Source organism: Emydura macquarii, unplaced genomic scaffold (genome assembly GCF_026122565.2).
Source record: "Emydura macquarii macquarii isolate MOO-44397 ecotype Brisbane River unplaced genomic scaffold, CSIRO-AGI_Emac_v2 contig_369, whole genome shotgun sequence".
Classification (NCBI taxonomy): domain Eukaryota; kingdom Metazoa; phylum Chordata; order Testudines; family Chelidae; genus Emydura; species Emydura macquarii.
In genome coordinates this window covers 14,573,431-14,593,774 of record NW_027130506.1, presented here as the reverse complement: position 1 = coordinate 14,593,774, position 20,344 = coordinate 14,573,431, and the positions used below count along the sequence as shown (strand labels likewise).

General features: G+C 41.5%; 1 protein-coding gene across 1 annotated transcript in view; it reads left to right on the top strand.

Moving 5' to 3' along the window:
- Positions 1-20,344, top strand: part of FAM135B (family with sequence similarity 135 member B) — a 248,784-nt gene that overhangs the window by 205,683 nt on the left and 22,757 nt on the right. The window contains exons 8-11 of the mRNA XM_067531743.1: positions 10,600-10,753; positions 12,351-12,400; positions 15,916-16,071; positions 18,972-19,045. Of these exons, the coding sequence (XP_067387844.1) occupies positions 10,600-10,753; positions 12,351-12,400; positions 15,916-16,071; positions 18,972-19,045 (434 nt within the window). The remainder of the gene's footprint in view (positions 1-10,599; positions 10,754-12,350; positions 12,401-15,915; positions 16,072-18,971; positions 19,046-20,344) is intronic.

The following is a 20,344-nucleotide window of genomic DNA, read 5'->3' as shown; positions in this document are numbered from 1 at the left end:
CATATGCAAACTTGACACCGTCAGAGTAGGTCTGAATAGAGACTGGGAGTGGCTTGCCCACTACAAAAAATATTCCCTCTTTTGACATACACATCTATTCATCAACTGTTGTGAATGGCCTCATCCACCCTGATTGACTTTATCTTGCTCACACTTGCCCTTCTCGCTGTGATGAAACTCACCCATCCTTGCATGTGTATATATACCTATCAAACTGAAGTTTCCACTTCATGAATCCGACGAAGTGGGTTTCTGCCTATTAAAGCTTATGCCCAAATAAATTTGTTAGTCTTTAAGGTGCCACAGGACTCTCGCTGTTTTGCTAAAAACAGACTAACACGGCTACCCCTCTGGAACCCTTTAGCATCAGTGGTTCACACATATTGTAAGAGAACATTCATGGTGAACTGTCCAGTTAACACGTCTGCAGTCATAGGACAAAAAAGAGGGCTCAGGGAGCTACAGATTGTTATAATAAACCATAAACCAAGTGTCTTTATTAAGACTGTGATTTTTTGTGCTTGGCAAAGTTATGAATTTAAGCTCCCAAGTTCATTTTGAAGGTGTTTTGCAGCTTTCCTATGAGGACCTGCAGGGAGAGGTAAGATCTGGAATGATCACTTTCTGAAAAGTGTTCACCCATGGATGATGTGTTTTTTTTGTTTTTTTATAATTTTTCTGTGTGAGTTTATTCAAGATCGTAGTGAATTTGCAGGCTGGTATTTAGGAAAATGACATTGTTAGTCATAAACAGAGTGCTTTTGATATAGAATAATTGAAACACAAAAATAGAAGCCTAGCAGGCCATTTCTACAGGCATTTTACAGTGAACAGCTGCACTTTTAGGGAGGAGGGATCCTGTATCCTCACCTTTTTGTTCAAAGGATGATAATGTAAGTGATTGCCATAGCTAAGCTGTTCCTATTAGTCTTGAACAAATTGTTAAGCAATATTAGGCCTGACTCTGGATTTCAAATCACTTTTACATTGTCGTTACTTCTTTGATCTGTATCAATATGGTCAAAATTAGGTCCTATATTTAGTAAACACATAGATAAGTTTTCTCACATATCAGATTTTGCAGAAGACCCGAGTGAACAAAAAATGCATTGTTAATGATCTCTTCCTAATTATTTCCTTTATTGATGCCTTTGGATTTACTTCTGCCAAGAGCAAGTAACTCAACCATATAAACACAGTATAGCAATTTTTTTTCTACTACTAAGTTTACAGCTTTAGGTAACAAAGCATTTTATATGTTATAGAAGATTAGTAAATCAATACAAGTAAAGTAATTTACTCATTAAATTGATATAATATGCACATTAAAAAGCAGTTTCTGGTCCCATAAACCTGTTTATGTGAAGTGTTTGGCATTACGGTTTATAGTATATGATAAAAAACCCTTTAGCTTCCATGTTTTGTAAAGACAAGGTGGATGAGGCAATATCTTTTATCGGATCAGCTTCTGTTGGTGAAAGAGACACGCTTTCAAACTTATACAGAGCTCTTATCTCTCCCTAAGTTCTTAGCTCTGTGTAAGCTCAAAAGCGTGTCTCTTTCACCAGCAGATGCTGGTCCAAAAAAAGATACTACCTCATCTACCCTGCCTGTCATAACCTGGGATCAAGAGAGCTACACCACACTGCCAAGAAGTTTTGTGAAATTGTTTCTGTTACAAACACTTTGTTTTCACATTTCTAGGGAACATGATGTTTCAGGAGATCAACATTCACTATCCAGGCCCAATTCTAGAGTAAGCTCTGATCCTGCTCTCACAAGTTGCTTTCTAATAGATGTTAACTTGGTACTACATGTGTGCTGTTTTTTTTACGCAGGATAAGACCTTATGTGTCTTGCTAGTTGCATAATCTTAGGAGAAAGAGCTAGGTGATAGAATTGATACACAAGGACCACCGGCATGCTACTAAAGAGGCATAAGAACTGTTCACTGTAGACTTCTCAGATCTGTGAACTATGTCAGACTTGTATACTCACCAACATTCATTGTCTGACACGTGAGCTGTTTTCTAAATATAAAATAATTGTTGGCAGGAGGACTGGTCACGATTGAGGCTCATTAGTAATTGCTCTAATCTGGGAACAAGTAGACTGACCAATACATTTACTGTGCGTTCCCAGTACACTAGCTATCAGTTTGGAAAGGTGGTAAGGATGGGCAAAGCTTTCAAAGTACTATAGGAGCCTAAATCCCATGGATTTTCATCAGCTAAGTGGCTAAGACTCTTTTGGAAATGGGATTTAGGTGCTTTTGTAAGTATTACCCTCAACTATATACATTTTTAAATATATGTCCCAATTCTTCCACCCTTATTTATATTGACTAATCTCTGACTTCATGAGCAGTCCTGTTGCTTTCAATGGGAATACATGCAGTCTCAAGGCCCAAACCAGTGAAGCATTTAAGTATGTGCTTAACTGTAAGAATCTGAGTGGTCCCATTGATCTCTTGCATGAACTAGGTCACTGGAATGGGACTCAGGCGGCCTGGACCCAGTTGGTGTAAATCTTCGTAGCTCTGTTGAAGTTACCCCTGGCTTTAATTCCATTTCCACCACTAATCTGCTCTGTGACCTTGGGCAAGTCACCTCACCACTCCGTGCCTGTGCTTTCCTTCCCACCACTCTTGGTTTTGTCTGTTTAGATTGTAAGCTCTTCAGGACAAGGATTGTCTCTTACTGTGAGTTTGTACAACACCTAGCACAATAGAGGTTGGGGTCTTTGGGTACTACTGTAATAAAATAATATTAATGTGCCTAAAGTTAAGCTTGTGCGTCTTTAGGTCAGGACCTCTCATTCTGAAAAAGGATAACAGAATCGGTTTCAGTATCGCAATTGTTTTGTTGTTGGTTTCTTGTTTGTGATTTTTTTTTTAAATTGCAAAACACCATTTCATTTTGTGTGGTGTGGGAAAGTACAATATCTACATAAGAGTTTCATCTGCACCATTACATTCAGAACTTGCTTTTCTTTTTACGCTTGATTCTTTTATTTTAAAAAAAATAAGTAGGTGTAAAAGCTAAAGGGTCTATTGTCATAATTACATCACTTCATATTCATTTGAGCCACTTCCCAACAGTGAGATCTTAGACTGTGAAATAGGCCCCCAAGAGAAGTCATGGAATCTCATTGCCTGGTGTATTTGAAACTAGACTAGTAACTGTACAATAGGGTTCAATACTTCATTGGCCAGGAGATGGACTCAATGACCATCTCTGAATGATGTGATTATTGTTCCTCTGTTCCTTGCATATGTGGCTGGATGGTCATTTCCCAACTTCATGTGAAATGAGCAATGCCAATTAGTTCTGGCTGTCCTAACCTAATTTCATTAACAAGGCTGCCAAGATGGTGGTTTAAATCTAGAATGGTTTTAAGCATGTTAAAACTCTTGACAACTAATTTATTAAATGTTGAATCTGAGTTGCGTAATGCTGTCCTCAATTAGATTAAATATTAAGGGTCCAGTTTACCAACTGTTAGTTCATTGTTGAACATTGCATACAGTTAACATGGTTTGTGAAATTGCTTTAATATAAAACAAATGAAAGCCCAGCACTGTATACTACAAAGCATCAAATCCATTTGGTATTTTGATGTTAGATGGATCTGGTACATTGGAAGTGGATAATTACAAATTGTTCTCTGTGTTAGAGTAGTGATTTGGCACAAACCTAATTTAATTAGTGTTTGCTTTTCTGAAATTATTTTACTTTCCCTTTCTATAAAAGAAAAGTACATTTATAAAATAATAGAGTCAATTATAGGAGAAATTGGTTGGCTGAAAACAACAGCATACAATAGGTCTGTTTGTTTCAAATGGGTCATTTATTTAAATGTATTCAGCAGGGCTTTGTACAGTTTGTTTTTTATGCTGCCTAGTGTGGTCTGCTGGGTAAACTCAAGAAGCAGAACATTCTTAATGTTTATTTGACAGGTCACTTCAAATTTGATTTCTCATCCATAGCAACTAATGGAATTCCAGTGCTAAAAAGGAATCTGCCTTTATTAATAAAGGCATATCTTATGTTGGTATTCTGTATTCAAGTTCCTAACCTGGCCACCTTAAATCTCTGGAGACTTGCATATACATTTTAGACATAGAGGGTACAAGCCTACCCAATTAAAGTCAATAGCAAGGTCCCACTGGTTTCAGTAGAGACATCCTACATGCAGCTATTTGACCAAGTCATGCAAATGAGTTTTGAACCTCCATGAATTTGTGAATGCTACAGAGCTCAGATATTATCCCCATTTTACAGATTGGGGATTGAGGCACAGATGCTCAGGCTCTGCAGAACCTGGAAGCACTCAGATGGCACAACGATGAGCTAATATAAGAATCTAGGTTGGCAGACTGTGGTGAAGTTGTACCAAAGCCCAGTACTTGTGAAATAGTCATGAATTGTTTTTACCTAGTATTTGACCAGGTCTATTTATATCAATATATTGAGAAACAGAGATTAAATGATTTCCCTGTACACTCTGTAAACAGACGAACTGGACTGATCTTACCGGAAAATGAAATTCTCTCTTTAGCCACTGAACTTCTAGGAAATAGTAAGATTCCTCCATTTGCTCCTACTCCAGTATGCTTCATTTCTAACCTGGGGAACACCTCACATATGTCCAGTATTATACAGGATTGCAGATGAGATGATTTTATGGTCTCTTCTGGCCTCAGAATCGATTAATCTAGTGCTGAGAGCTGAGTGTCCAAATCCATTCAAATTTTGGCCTCACTGGAGTATGCTAATTAGCACCAGTTGTGGTGGTGGGTTTTGATGATAACTTGACTGACAATCAGCATCTCATTCTGTGTAGCCCACCAAATAGCCATCACAAGATACTAACATTTGGTAACTAACAGGATGGGCTGGATTCATTCCTCCAGAAGAAATTTAGTTCTCCCAAATATCATAGAAAATCAAACACCATTAAAAAAACAATCTAACCTGCACTGCAGAGTCTGCATTGTCTATCATATCTGCCAAATCACCTTTTTCCCATTTCCCCTTTTATTTAGTCTGATATCTACAAGATGGGATTCAGTAAAGACAAGTGCAAAGTATCACACTTAGGAAGGAAAAATCAAATACACAGCTACAACAAGGGAATAAATAGCTAGGCAATAGTATTGCTGAAGAGGAACTGTGGGCTACAGTGAATCACAAATTGGATATCAGCCAATAATGTGATGCAGTTGCAAAAAAGCTAAAATTATTCTCGGTATATTACCAGGAGTGTTATATGTAAGACACAGGAGGTAATTATCCCTCTCTGTTCCATACAGCTGAGGCCTCAGCTGGAGTACTGTGTCCAGTTCTGGGCACCATGCTGGGGAAAGATGTGGACAAACTGGAGAATCTAGAGGAGAGCAACAAACATGATTAAAGATTTAGAAAACCTGATCTCTGAGGAAAGGTTAAAAAAATTGGGCTTGTTTAGTCTTGGGAAAAGAAGATTGAGTGGGGACCTGATAACAGTCTTCAAATATGTTAAGGGTTGTTATAAAAGGGACTGAGATCAATTGTTCTCCATGGCCACTGACTGTAGGACAAGAAATAATGGACTTAATCTGCAGCAAGGAAGATTTTGGTTAGATGTTAGGAACAGTTTACTAACTGTAAGTATAGTTAAACCTTGGAATGAGTTTCCCAAGGAGATTGTGGAATCCCAGTCACTGGAGGCTTTTAAGGACAAGGTAGACAACGATCTGTCAGGGATGGTCTCAGTTTACTGGGACTTGCCTCAGCACAGGAGGCTGGACATGATGACCTCTCGTGGTCCCTTCAAGCCCTACATTTCTATGATTCTATAAGGGCTGAGATTGCAGCTTGTGATAGCTTTAGAAATTTAAGTTGATACGGATGCATTTGGAACAGGTACAGTAAAAGCTTCCTGTGCCCATAAAATGAGGGATTAAAACAATTAGTAAAGCAAAGCAATTAATTGAAAAGGTTGAGAGGTTCTTTTCCCAGGAGACCGACATGTAATTTTACATTTGGCATATTTGTAATTCCAGAGCAGGCATATGTTCTGAGCGAATGGGGACAGTCTGAGTCTCTATGAGCATTTCGTTTGAACGGGAGCTGCATCTTAAGTAGCAATAAATCCTTTGGAATATAAAACATTTAGCCCTTTGATCCAAGCTATACAAAGAACCTCATGCTTTGCAACCATTAAGCTGCTTGAGACACTGGGGCTCTTGATTGCTCGTGGTGTGGTGTTTGTTCTGTTCCCTTAGCCACATTCACGCTATGTTTGCTCGGGGACTTTATCATTAACATCTTCACTTGGTTCCTTGTTAAGGGCCATGGCCTGGAAAACAGCACATCTCCCAAACAAATGCACCGAGGAGAATGCATTCAAACCAGGGGCTGCTGTAGGGATGCAATCCTTGGTCAATTGCACACAGAGGGGCTGTGTCCACTGTTCTTACTGGTTCCACTGTTCCACTGGTTCTTACTGTCTGGCAATTTTTGGTGCTTTCCTGGCTCTTATTTAAGATCCCAGTGTTTTATGAGGAGTTTCCTCTCTCCCAGCTCAGTGTCCTCTTTGGCTGACTCCTTTGAAATTGTAACCCTGCAGCCTTTTACCATGGGTTATGTCCCAAGCAGGGCATTACTACTGCAGCATCTACTAGTAGCAGAAAATATTGTGACCCGTTAAGGAAGGAGCATGAGGGAGCAGGTGAAGTTTGAGGCCCACGCCAGATACTTGTGCACCAATTGGGGGTTTGCATAGGCATGTGCTATTGTGTGAGCTCAGCTTTGACTTGCATGTAAACGTTTGGGTACTCTGTGTGCACACAAGCATGGTCAGTATGGGGATCTCTGTTCGAGGGTCGGGTCCTTATGTTTATCACCATATAAACAGCTCTTTTCTTAATGACTAATCTGATTTTTTACTCAGGCTTTTCAATCTGGGTCATATCCAGAGCTATGCTTGACACAGCACCCATGGTGGGAGGGACAATGGTGGCTGGAAGCTACTTCTACCCTATCCTAATCCGGTGGACAGTCTCAGCCAGTTTGACCCTTGGTACAAGTTAGAGCAGTCTCAGGGCTGCTCTGACTTGCACATGCCATAACAGCGCATGGTGGTGGTGGGGATTATGCCAGCATTGGATCACAGGAGATTATCACATGCTGACCATGCCCCCTTCATTCCAACATGTACTCTTTTCTGAGGGGAGGGTCAAGAGTGACAGAGAAGATGTGGTGATGCCAAGGAGATGTAATAGGGCCGTGGATCGAGCTCATTGGTTCCTCAGCTCAAGCAAACCATGTCATTCTGGAGAACAGGACCTGAAAGGGGCGTCATTAAGCCATGTCCAGATTCCTTTTATTCTTGTATACTTTCCTAGATTCCTAAAACACATAGTGAAGAAACAGTGTAAATGTTCCCAGAGCCTGAAATCACAGAGAATTATTTAAAAAATTGCAAAAAACTGCATGTCAGTGGTTTCTTCTTTTATCAGGATAACATTTAAACTCCTCTCATGTTGCAGTTCAGTAAGGCTATGACTCCAGCTGTCTGCTGCCTTTGCAATCCAACCATGCTCTATAATTGGTCCCAGAATCAACTTGGATTAAATGGCAGGGAGTGGTTTGTTGAATGTCTGATATTTTTAATTGGGTTTCTGAATTCCTACCCATCCAAAATATTCTGTGAGATCACCAAACCCTCCATATGCTATTCCCCAGAAAAGCTCAAAGCCACCAGGAGGGGAAGTTCTGTTCATCCTGTTTTGCAGAGGGGGAGGTGAAATGAAGGCCCATGTTTTCAAAAGCAGCCAGAAGTCCACATGAAGCCAGGGGAGTTGGCTGATCAGCACTGCTGCACATTTGAGTTGGTGTGTGTGTGTGGGAGGGGAGGGGGGGTGTCACTCAAGTTAGGCACGCAAGAACGGAAGGATCGAAAATTAGCATAACTTTTGAAAATTTGGAGCAAGTGACTTGCCCAATCTCACAAATCAAGTCTAATGCAGAGTTGGGACTAAAACCTATGTCTCCTGTGACCTCTAGTTTATGCTGCCCAAATATATTGAGCAGCAAGCAACATTTTTATACATCGTTTCCCCTCCCCCGTTTTTTTCCCCACTGCATAGATCTCTGCAAAAACCATGCTCACAAACCCTGTGTTTAAGCTAAGGTGAATTAACTGTTCTCTGACTAAGGGATTTTAATCATTCAGATGAAATCAATTTGAAAAATATGTTAGATTTTCAAAGAAAGCACCATCTGAGAACTACACAAACATGAATGTAATTAAAACGGAGTTAATTGATAAAGATTTTCACTGCCTTTAACTCTCACATTTGTGATCCCACCTGCTGTGCCAGTCTCCTATTTCTTATTATTTTTGCATTATAACGATGTTTTACATCAAAAGAGCATGCAAACAAGCTTCTCAAAACATCATCTTGTTGTGCAACTAGGATCTATTATATCACCAATACAAAATGTGAAATTACAATGCACCACAAATAGATGCAGCTGTTATTTAATGAAGTATTTATTTGTCAGAGTGGTTTTGCCTACGCAATGGGGCAGTGGAATATCTTTGACTTTCGGAGCTGGCATGTTTAGTACTTTATGAAGGAAGACTCTAAAAAGTATGTCAATTCACTTCCACATTTCTATCCTCTTCCACCACCTTTTCTTCATTCGTTTCCCCTTTCCCCCTCCCCTGAGGTCTCCACATATTGTGTTGTGAATGTGGGGTGCTCAGTTCTTCCAGTGCTTCAGGATTTAAAGCTAATATTTAAACACAACTCAGTGACAACTCTGAGGGATTTCTGATGGAGATTAAACTTTGCCAACAAAAAATACAAGTGTCAGACAAGGGCTCTGGCCTTGACTGACTCCACATGGGCAAGGCCCTGTGCTTGTCCAAAGCCACATTGCAATTACTGGGGGGTCAATGCAAATGCAGGTGCCAACCTGCCAGGAGACAGTTGGAGGGCTGGGATTCATATCATGGCTGCCTCTGTGTGGGTGTGCTGAGGAGGTAGCATGCAAAAAGGCCCTTTTCCCCCTCCATGCTCTTGTAATCCATGGCACAGTGTGTGTTGTTCATTCTCCTTTGTGTCTGATCCCCAGAGAGTGTGAGTCTGTCTCAGCCTGCAGCTACAGGGCCTGTCCCTTTAGCTCGAATTGTGGAGAGTCCTGGGTGTAGCTTTGGAGGTCCTAAGTTCAGTCTCTGGTTTGTCAGCCAAACTACAGTCCTCTTGTTAGTGTCTTCCCACCCAACGAGACAGACTGCTTCTCTTGTGTCCCAGCTAACTCCTGGGAAAATACACCACTGAGTTCAAGCTCTTGCAGACCCTGTGTGGGGAAGGTGAGTCCTTCCTAAGAACAAAGAACTGCCGTCCTTTCACAGATACTGCTGGGTGATGGCTGTGGGGAAACGTTGACTAGCCAGTGGCGACCATTGTACTCTGCAGTCAGCAGGGAACGTAGTAAGTGAATAGTAATCTGCACAGTGTGGAAATTCCTGTGTGTGACACATGCAAACGGAGCCAGGATTGGCCTGCTTCTTGACATCTGAATCCCTGACTGTGTCGGTATCAGCCAGTGAAGTGGAAGAAGTACCCACTGGGTCATTTTATTTACCTTGCCTGTATGGCCCTGCAGATTGGGAGGGTTATGATGTGGTGGTTTAGTTTAGCCATTTTCCTGTAGGCGGAAGGCCCAGCTGCTCTGGGCAAATCAGTATCTGAACTTGCCTAGTGCTCAAGAAAGTTTGGGTCCTGGGGTTTGGTGTGGCCTCTCTGTCCTTCCAACTTAAAGAGACAATGGCAATTTGAAACGTAGTTTCAAATAATGGACACCTGCACCTGAATTCCCTCTTTAAAATGTTGTTTCTCTCAGGTGGTTCTGGGTAAAAAACCCATACAAACAACAGGGGAAAGTTATTCAGGCCTCAGTTCTGCAATCAGAGCCGTGCTAACTGCAGGCTCAGGGTTTAGCTCACTACGCAGGACAAACAGAGAAAATGACTATCTACAAAGTGCTGTCAATGGCACAAACTAAACAAATTGAAAAAAATCATGGATACATTTTTACCTTCTTCCTTTCAGTTCTAGTAATCTTCGGCTTTGCTCATAACAATTGCAGGCAGCAAGTTTTTCGTGTGGTTCTGATTTTCAGTTGATGGTATACCTTTGACTTTGTTACAATATGGCAAACATCCGCTCAAGTTCTACTACCTACATCTACAGGGAGGTGTAAAATACTGTTCCTTTGTCACAACAGGTTTTGTTGATTTCCGTGTTTAAAACATATTTTCATCTCCCCGACTGCTTCCTCATATGACAGACGCAAGCTCAGGGTTCCTGTTTCTGATGTAGAAAAGGGGCTAATGCCTGGGGAAAGGACAAGAAGGAATCATGTTGTAGATATCCTCTTATGGGACACCAACTGCGTGGTTCTTTGTACACTAAGGATGAGAGGAAATATTGGATGTAGGGTTACGGGGCTACTCACATTCAGATTTTTAAAACCTCCAGCACAAAAGAAGAGTGTAAATCTTAATTTGCATATATTTTCTTCTAACTGTTTCCTTATCCAGGGTAGCTTTTATGTCCCATCTGAAAACTGCATGCAGCATGCATACAAGTGGCATAAGGACCTGTGTCTCCTGGTCTTGAATGCATACAGAGGACTTCATGTATACTACAGCATCATAATGAAGGAGATTCCAGATTTACCACAGCTGAAGTTAGGTAAGACAACAGACTTTTTACATCCCTTAGTGTTGACTGGTCTCATTTTAAACACATCTTGTAGTAACTACATTTTCCTGTTTGGTGAGGAATTTTAGGGGATTTTTTTCCTGATTTTATTTTTGGTGTTTATTTTAGGCTAAATATGAGCCTGGGCCAGATCTTTGGCTGATGTAAATTGACATCACTCTATTGCAGTCAGTTTTTATACTACCTGAAAAATTGCCTTGAAATTTAGAAGGAAAACGTTATTATAAGCATCCAAAAATAGTTCATTTGAATGATATCTGGAATTGGTGGCCTTTCAAAGGTCTGAGCTCCCAATTCTTAGTTCCTATCAGGTGTGGGAAAACTTTAGAAACCAACAGCCACTTGAGGAATTTTTTTTTTCAAATTAGGAGGAAAAATAAAGGTAAATTTAGGGTAAATTTTATTAAAACATTGTCTCTAATTTTTGCTTTAAAATGTATTGCTTTTAACCTCAGTCACCTTGATAATAGCATAATTATTACATGCTCTTTAAAATGTATTCTGCTTTTCTCCATAATTCAGCTGTTTAATAGATTCTCCCCCTGAAGCAGAAGCCATGGTTACTCTCCACATTTTAATAAGAGGGTTTTTTGTGTGTTTTTCCGTTGTGGCCATGCGCTATAGGCTCGTTATTTATTAGTGATGGCTCCACCCTGCAAATTCCAGAAGCCAACGTTCATGAGGTTTTGTTTCAGATCTCCCGTTGTTATTAAGTTTTGCAGAATGTCTGTATGATTTACCTCTGCTGGGGCATAACTTCAGCAAGGGATTTCCCTGGTGCAATCTCACTCGAACATTGCAAGCTTATACACCAAGGCCCCAAAGCAAGCAGTTCTGCTGAGACCAAGCATAGATGCAGAAAAGGAAACTAATACACATGCACCAAGTTCCAGGGGCTTTCCAAACACAGAGGAAGGTACGGTCCCTGCCCCAAAGAGCTTACAGACTTCAAACCCAGTGCTGTATAAAGACTTCCAAGTCTGGCTTGCCTCATTGCTCAGATATCGGGGAAGAAACAACAATGGGCTGAAACATTTGCCGCCCTGGAAGGCTTTTGTCAGGGCACTTAGTGGCTGGCACTTTGTTACTGTATTACCTTTGCATTATAAAGTAAGCAAAGGGCATAATCCTGCTAGGTGCCTCCGGAGCATTGCCAGTGTCACTGACCCATATGGAAGCTGGGGGGGCTCCCATGCTAGTCTTAACCATTTGGTTGCTGGAAAACGGGTAGGGTATTTTGTAGTGTCCATCCTCCCTTTCTGTGTCAAGCTGCTGCTTACACCGCTGGGCATCCCATAGAGGAAGAGCCAAATCCTGGCAGCTTTTTTGAGGCAAGTGTCCCATTGAACTTCCATGAGGATAAAGCGAGCAGGATTTGACCATTAGGGAAAGAGAGGGGCTTTTGGGCGGAGATCTTGGGTGCAGAGCCAAGGAGACTCTTGCCTGTGGAAGGTGGAGCATAGAGTGCTGCGCGAATCACCCCTCATTTTGATTGACAGTTATGAGTTAACTTTTCACTTCTGCTCTTCTCAAGCTTGATTATTTTTCTCTCTCTTTCTGCCCCCAGAAGAGCTGGCTGTGGAGGATACGCTATCTCAACTTTGTACAGAGCTGCAGGTATTTTCTTTACATTGTTTCCAAACTCACTGAGACGTCTCGCTTGGGGGACACGCGTTCCGTGCCAGCAACAAGTCAAACAAATTGTTTTTGCCCTTATTTTCACCTCCCTCTGATTGCAAGTGCAGACGGGGCCTCCTGCATTGCCATCGAATCACTGGCTGGACTGTTTTAACAAGGGCTGACACCTCCAGCTTTAGTAACAGCCCTGAAGGTCAGCTTAGTTAAATGGACTGGGCATGGGGCTGGGAGCTACCAAGTCCTGCGTTGTAATCATAGCTCTCCTGCTGACTGCCTGCAAAGTAGACAGGACCAAAGGGTCAAACATGGGTGCTTAAAATTAAAGAGGCTGTATAAACGGGAAAATAGCGAGTTGGTGTAAGGAGGTGTTTTTACCTCTCTGAATACGGCGTTGGTGAGGCCAATGCTGAAATACCGCCTGCAGTTCTGGTGTTCACATTTTGGAAAAGAGGTTGACAAACTAGAGAGGATGCAGTAAGAAGCCACAAAAATTATTCAAGGGCTGGCAAAAATGCCTTACCATCAAAGAATTAATGTTCAATTTGTTTAGTTTGTCAACAACAAAACTGAGACCTGACTTTGATTAAAGAAAATGTTGGTTTTTAATGTTGTGTAGAAAGGGATCACAAGAACCAATGTCTGGAAGCTGAAACCAGAGAAATTCCAATCAGCAATAAGGCATCCTATTTCTTTTTTTTTTTTACAGTGAGGGTAATTAACCATGGGAACAAACTATCAAGGGAAGTAATAGATTTTCCATCTCTTGTTGTCAAATCAAGACCGGCTGCCTTTCTGGAAGCTGTTCTTTAGCCAAACACAAATTATTGGGCTCAGTGAAGGGGTAACTGAATAAAATGTAAATGTGATGTGAGTCTAATCCTCCTGATTGTAGAGAAAAGCTTGAAAATATGACCCAAGTGCATCCTGGAGGTTTAGAAACTGGAAGGCAAATAACCCCTCCCTCCTCAACATTTATTGTTATTTTTTAAAATCTTCTGATTGTAAGGCAATGTCATGATTTTGGGAGGGGCCTAACTCGTGACTTTTTGAATGTCTGGCAATAAAACAGTGGATTCTAGGCTCCATTGGGCTCCTCTGAAAGTCCCAAATGAATGAATAAATATTGCAGATCTCAGATGAATTTGGAGGGATTTGGAATTCGAGGGTCCTTCTCAGCCCTACCTCTGGGCCAAATCCTGAGAAGTGCTGAAGCAAACCTGAAGGCCACCTCTTTGGATTTCACCTGATTCTCTGACACCTGCCTCGCTCTCAGTTTGTGTGATCCACTGTTGTTCTGCAGCAAGAAGATCACAATTAGAGCTTGACACTGATCTTTCAAGTTATCTCAAAGCGTACTGAAAAGGTTAAGAGCCAATGAGCTGGAAAAATAACCATCACACTATTTAATAACCCTCAGTGTTAATGCAGCTTCCCTTGTGAAGCTTGCTCTCCAGGCTTTAATTTACAATCTATGCAAGAACTTAACTGCTAATTTTAAAAATTAAAAATAAAGAGCAGTTGTTTCCTCCTCTAAGCAAGGGGGTCCAGTTATACAAAATAAGGTCCTGAGATTGCAAGGAGCACCATGAGGGCAGATGCCTCCACCCCATGGGCCCTTTTGATTTGATGATCTGAACTTAGAATCATAGAATCATAGAATATTAGAGTTGGAAGGGACCTCAGGAGGTCATCTAGTCCAATCCCCTGCTCAAAGCAGGACTAACCTCAGCTATATCATCCCAGCCAGCGCTTTGTCAAGCCTCAGCTTAAAAACCTCTAAAGATGGAGATTCCACCACCTCCTTAGGTAACCCATTCCAGTGCTTCACCACCCTCCTAGTGAAAAACTTTTTCCTAATATCCAACCTAGACCTCCCCAACTGCAACTTGAGACCGTTGCTCCTTGTTCTGTCATCTGCCACCACTGAGAACAGCCTAGCCCCATCCTCCCTGGAACCCTCTTTCATCCCCCCTCGTTCTTCTCTTTTGCAGACTAAACAAGCCCAGTTTCCTTAGCCTCTCCTCATAAGTCCTGTGCTCCAGCCCCCTAATAATTTTTGTTGCCCTCCGCTGAACTCTCTCCAACTTGTCTACATCCTTTTTGTAGTGGAGTTTGCCCATACTGAACAAATTATGTGATCAGAAATACAGCAGTGAGGGCAGTGTAAGTACAATAAGGTTACTCACGGTTTTACACACACACATGTAACATGCAAGAATTTACTTTTAATCATGATTTAGGTTTCTGTGCCACTAGCATTGGGAGTTTGCCTACATAAGGACAGGGTGAAAATTAAGCAGGAACACAGGATTTGTTGCAGTGCTATGGTGAAAAGGGACTTTGGCTGGGAAAGAGAATTTTTGTTGGCTTTTTTTTTTTAAAGGGATGACTTGAATTATTATTATTGTTATAAATTCGTATTACCTAGCGGCCTGAAATCTGTATCACAAGGCCCCATTGTGGTAGGGCTGTACAAACACATTTATCGTAAAACATAATTACTGTATGTGGAGGCAACTGTTACACTATCCTACAGAGGTTGGAGCTGATAAATACCAGCAGAATTATGAAAGAGAACGCGATAGCCTTGTATCTCTTTCTCACTCTTGTTCAAGTGCAGTAGAGAAAGGAGAAAATACACTTAAGAATATCAGAATGTCCAGACTGGTGCAGCCCCATGGTCCATCTAGCCCAGTGTCCTGTCTCTGACAGTGGCCAATGCCAGATGCTTCTGGCAGATGGAGATTTAGGGACACCTGGAGCATGGAGTTATGTCTCTGACCATCTTGGCTAATAGCCATTGATAGACAAATCCTCCATGAACTTATCTAATTCTTTTTTGAACCCAGTTATATTTTTGGCCTTTGCAACATCCCCTGGCAATGAGTTCCAGAGGCTAACTGTGCATTACATGCAGATGTACTTCCTTTTGTTTGTTTTAAACCTGCTGCCTATTAATTTCATCAGATGACCCCTGGTTCTTCTGTTATATGAAGGAAGTTTGGAATTTTTTTTTTCATATGGTACTAAGAATTATACTTAAGGAAAAAAAAAAAAAGGAAAAAAAAGTTACCCAGCTAATGCTGTGATGTGACATGGGCAACAAAGATGTTGCTCTAATCAAAAGGCATCACCGAGTCTGCAGAAGAGGGATCATCATTTTATATTTTGGAGTAAGCAGCACCATCTAGTGGATATTTTGGAACCAACACCAATTGGTTGCATTCATTTACTTTTACTTACAATGAAGAATAAGGCTGGCCAGTGCTCACTCTCCACTCTTCTCCTATGTTGCCAGCTTCATTTGTGCTAAAATACGTGTGCTGAAATAATTCTATAGTAACTGCCTGAGCTGGGGTGAAATAACTGATAGGAAAATAGCATCAGCTCAGTTCTGAGTCAAGGATCATTCTTTCTCCTTTGAAAGGGGACTTAATCTAATGTCCTAATTAATGCCACTGATCTAATCTCCAAACATCCTTTTTCCCTTCCAGATGTTGAACAGTCCAGAGAAAATAGCAGAGCAGATAAGCAAGGACCTAGCCTGGCTTTGCTCCCACCTTTTGGCACTATGGACACAGTTCCTGGAGACAGTGACACTCCATTCAGAAGTTACAGCCTATCTTACTCAGGAGCATCACACGCTAAGGGTAATGCTAGAAAATTAATTCAGAAATGGTGATAACAAACTGATAAGAAGAAATCAATGATGCATCCTGAGTGTGCCTTAATTAGAGTCACTGGGTGAAATTCACCCCCAGGCAGAGAACCAGCCCAAAGCCTACGTACCACTTAAGTTATGCCTAAATCATTGTGCTGGCTCTCTGAACAGGCGGGAATTTATGCTTAACAAATAGCATTTTTGAAATATTCTTTCAACTATCAAATCCCAGCTGCCAGTTCAACAAATAGGAACAAGTGATGACCTTGTAACTTTATTTGTCCTCACCTTGCAGTGGTAGTCAGGTTTCCCAGCTGGATAGCATCATGCCAAGAAGAAGGCATGCCAGAGCCTGGAATGCATAGTTTTGAGAGATCCAGGAAGATCTCTACAATCTTCAAGAGATGATGAAGAGGGAAACCAGGGTCTGCTTTTATGATTTTGTTTCAACAGCTTCATAGACTCTCAGTACAAACTACATTCCCGGGTGGGGGCTGTTAATAATAATTATTAGTAAGTTATTGTTACAATGGCACCAGAATTGTGCTAGGCACCTCTAGGGAAGCTCCTTTCTTTGAGCAGTTTACAAACTGAACTAGCTACATATTTTATCCCTAATTCCGTACATTTTTCTGCATGGGCAGATCCATGTCTCTCAGGCTATGGCTACACTGACAGTGGCAAAGTCACCGCCATCAGATCGATTTCTCTGGATTGACTGAGTGGTCAGTGCAGACCCACTCAGTTGATCCAGAAATCGACGTACTCAGACCACTTTCTCAAGTGGCGTAGCACTGCGTCCGTTCCCGTCGGCGCAGTGCGGTGAAGACGGCGCGCAGGAGCCCAGAAGTTGACGGGAGTTACGCACGTTTTTTGCGTAGCTTGCATAACTCCCATCGACTGCCGCCGAATCCCAGAAGTAAGTGTAGACAGGATCTTAGACTTCAGTAGGGATCTGTGTGGGCACAGAGGTCCTCCTATTTAGCTCACTGGGCCAGGGCCTTGGTATGGATTTGAATTTGAGGCCTTAGTGACATGGATTACAAACAGGCTACTGTCCTACATAAAAGCTGCATTTCAGGACTGTACCTCTAACCATCCAGAACAATGAGATCTTTGCTGCTTTATTGGTGTCCTGACTTTTGGGTAGATCCCAAATATTGTGGGCCTGAAATCTGGAAAACCCTCAACAACAATGGAAGAGAAGACCTGGCCTTTATAGAACACTGGGACTATGCAGGAAAATGAGTTATTTTTAAATATCAAAATGCCAAATTAAACATTTGTTGTAAACGTACATGTGTCTGATTTCCCATGGTGGCTGAATTGTCATAAAACATGGACATTCGTCTGAAAAAACAGAACCATCACAGGGTCAGAAAATTGAAAAATCTATCTTCCTAATCTCCTTTAACACAGCTGCCACAGGAAATATAGTTATGTTCCTTTTATTATCTCTTATATATAAGCAGTCAATACTTTCCTTCACCTTAGTATCTCACACACATTCTCATGTAGACGTGCATGCACACATGGTACCATTTTGTTGCTGCATATCTGATTATGCTGAATGCACTAAAGCCCCATTTAAGCATGTGCTTAACTTTAACATTGATTTCAGTGGGACTACTTGCCTGCTTAGTTAAGCATGTGCTTAAGTGCTGTGCTTCAGATTAAGACCTTCTCTATTATCTAACTACTTCATAGGGAAATGTATAGGAAGCAGAAGATCCTTTCAATATAGCACCTAAGTTGAAGAAGTAGCATTGTCTAGCGGCTAGATCAGGGGACTGGGGTTCTAATCCTGAGTGCTGTTGACTTCTTGCATGACCTTTGGCAAGTTACTTAACCTCTATGTGCTTGGTTTCTTTTGAAATGTGTGTGGTATTTTTACCCTGCTGTGTGAAGCAATTTGAGACCTCAGATGTAAGGTATTATTATTATTATTATTTATTTATTATTTATTATTATTAAACAATCTTTTTCAAGAGATGTTAATCTATTATTTTAGAAAAGCCATTTGTCAAACATAGTTTGGAGATTTAGGGGGATGTTGTAACATCATAATGTACAATTTCTGCTGCTATTCTACAATGCTGTTTTTTACAAATAATGCTGGTAATGTATGGGCTAGAGTTTTAACAGATTAGTTGTTTTGATCACATATCTTGTTTGGGTGTGTAAAAATTCAAAGCTTATTTCTGAGCAGATAGCAGTATCGAATGTTTTAGGACTGTATTTTTTCATACCGAGTGCCCTGCAAATCATTTCAAACCTGTACCTATTTCACAATTGATTATCCATTGCTTAATTGTTCTCTCTAATGTCCATGAAAAGATTTGGAAAGCTTTAATTTGCAGATATCATGCCCCAGATATCTGTCTTTCTGATACGATAGGTTTTACTCCCCTCTGTGTTCATGTGTGATAATGGGAGTTACTGTGTTCCTGTGTGCGGAAGATACCATTGATTATTAACTGTCCTCATTGTCAGCTGCATGGAGAAGGGAATTAAATACCCTTGTTTTAAAGCTGCAGAGAAAACTGTTAAATTCACATATACCTGAAAGAAAAAGCTAGTACATTTGAATGGATCCTGTAATATTTCCAAGTGCTGTTTCTTCAATCCTAACAACTTTTGAACATCTCAGGCCATATTCACCCATACACACTGGGTGCTTCGTGCTTCTCCAGCACGCTAAAGCAGAAACCCAGCTGAATTGTCTGAGCAACCTGGGTTCCCATCTTTCTTTTGTCACCAGCATGGTGCAAAGCCACTGGAACACACTTCTCAATCTAGCCCACACAGCCGTGAATTTAAAGCAGGGTTGTATGCACTCAGGATCTTTAAAAAGTTCTAAAGCGTGTAACCTCTGTGTTTCTTATCCAGGTAAGAAGATTCTCAGAAGCATTCTTTTATGCTGAGCACCAAAAGCTAACTGTGCTGACCTTTCAGGAAAGCCTGTAAGTAATTCCTTACATCCCCCATCCCTGGCATTTGGGCCCCTCAAGCACATGGTCTCTTACAACTCCTAGTGGTCCAGACCCCATGCCGCCATGTCACCCTTTCCGGTGCAAATACAGGCCTTTTTTCCTTGATCTTCAGTGGGAGTTTGTACTCTGTACGGAAGACATTGCATCTATTTGCATCTCACTGCAGGCTAAATCCACTGAAATCAGGGTAAAAAATTACATGTTGCAAGATGCAGACTAGGCCCAGAGAGTTGTAATCTCCAGACACCTGTGATATGCAGGCGGGTTTTGTTAAGGTTTGTGGTTTAAAACGTAGTGGAGACTATGGCTGAGATCCTGAACGGAGGCTGCTGCAGATCCCAAATATTCCTAACAACTCTTTTCTCCTCCTCAGTCTCCCCAAGTGGGTGAAACTCTATTGGGTGTAGACATGGCAGCTCGGGGAGAATCGGGGAAGGCAGACAGGGCAGAGCCAGGAAGCGTTCATCAGTGATGAACACAAAGCCTTGAACATGGCTGTGGGATGCAGTTCGGAAGCTGACTGGGCAGAACACTAGCTTGGCGCTGATAACAGTGGGTCTCAGAGTGGATGATAAATTGCAGGAGAGTCAACAGTGCAGGGCAGTCAGAGAAAATCAATCTGGTACTGGGCTGTATTCAAAGACGTGTGTTCTGGATAACAAGCAAGGTAATTGTTTCCCTCTGCTTGACGCTGCTGCTTAGGCCCCGACTGGGGAACAGAATTGGGACCCACGTGATTTTAAAAATACTTAGAGCCAAATTCTGTCCTCCGTTACCCCTGAGCAACCCTGCTGCCTTCAATGGGGTTGATTTAGAGCTGATTTAGGGTGACCAGATGTCCCGATTTTATAGGGACAGTCCAAATTCAGGGCTTTGTTTTATATAGACCCCTATTACCCTCCACCCCCTGTCCCGATTTTTCACTCTTGCTCTCTGGTCACCTTAAGCGGACAGCAGGCAGGATTCCACTCCTTAGTTTATTTAGAGGCAAGTTCAGAGGAAAACAACAAAAATCATAAAAGATGAAGATACTAGGAACGGTCTGGGGAAATGTTAAGGGAGAGCCAGGTTCGTTCTGCAGAAAAGCAGGCTGAGAGGAGGAAATACCTGCTCACAGATATGGTCACAGATGCTGGCGATGGAGCAGGGCACAGTTAGGTCTTGTCTACACTGGAAAAATAAGTCGATCTAACATACGTCAACTTATAGCCAACGCAGTAATTACTGTGCTGGCTGAGTTCCACACTACCCTCCTTGGGTCGTGAAGTG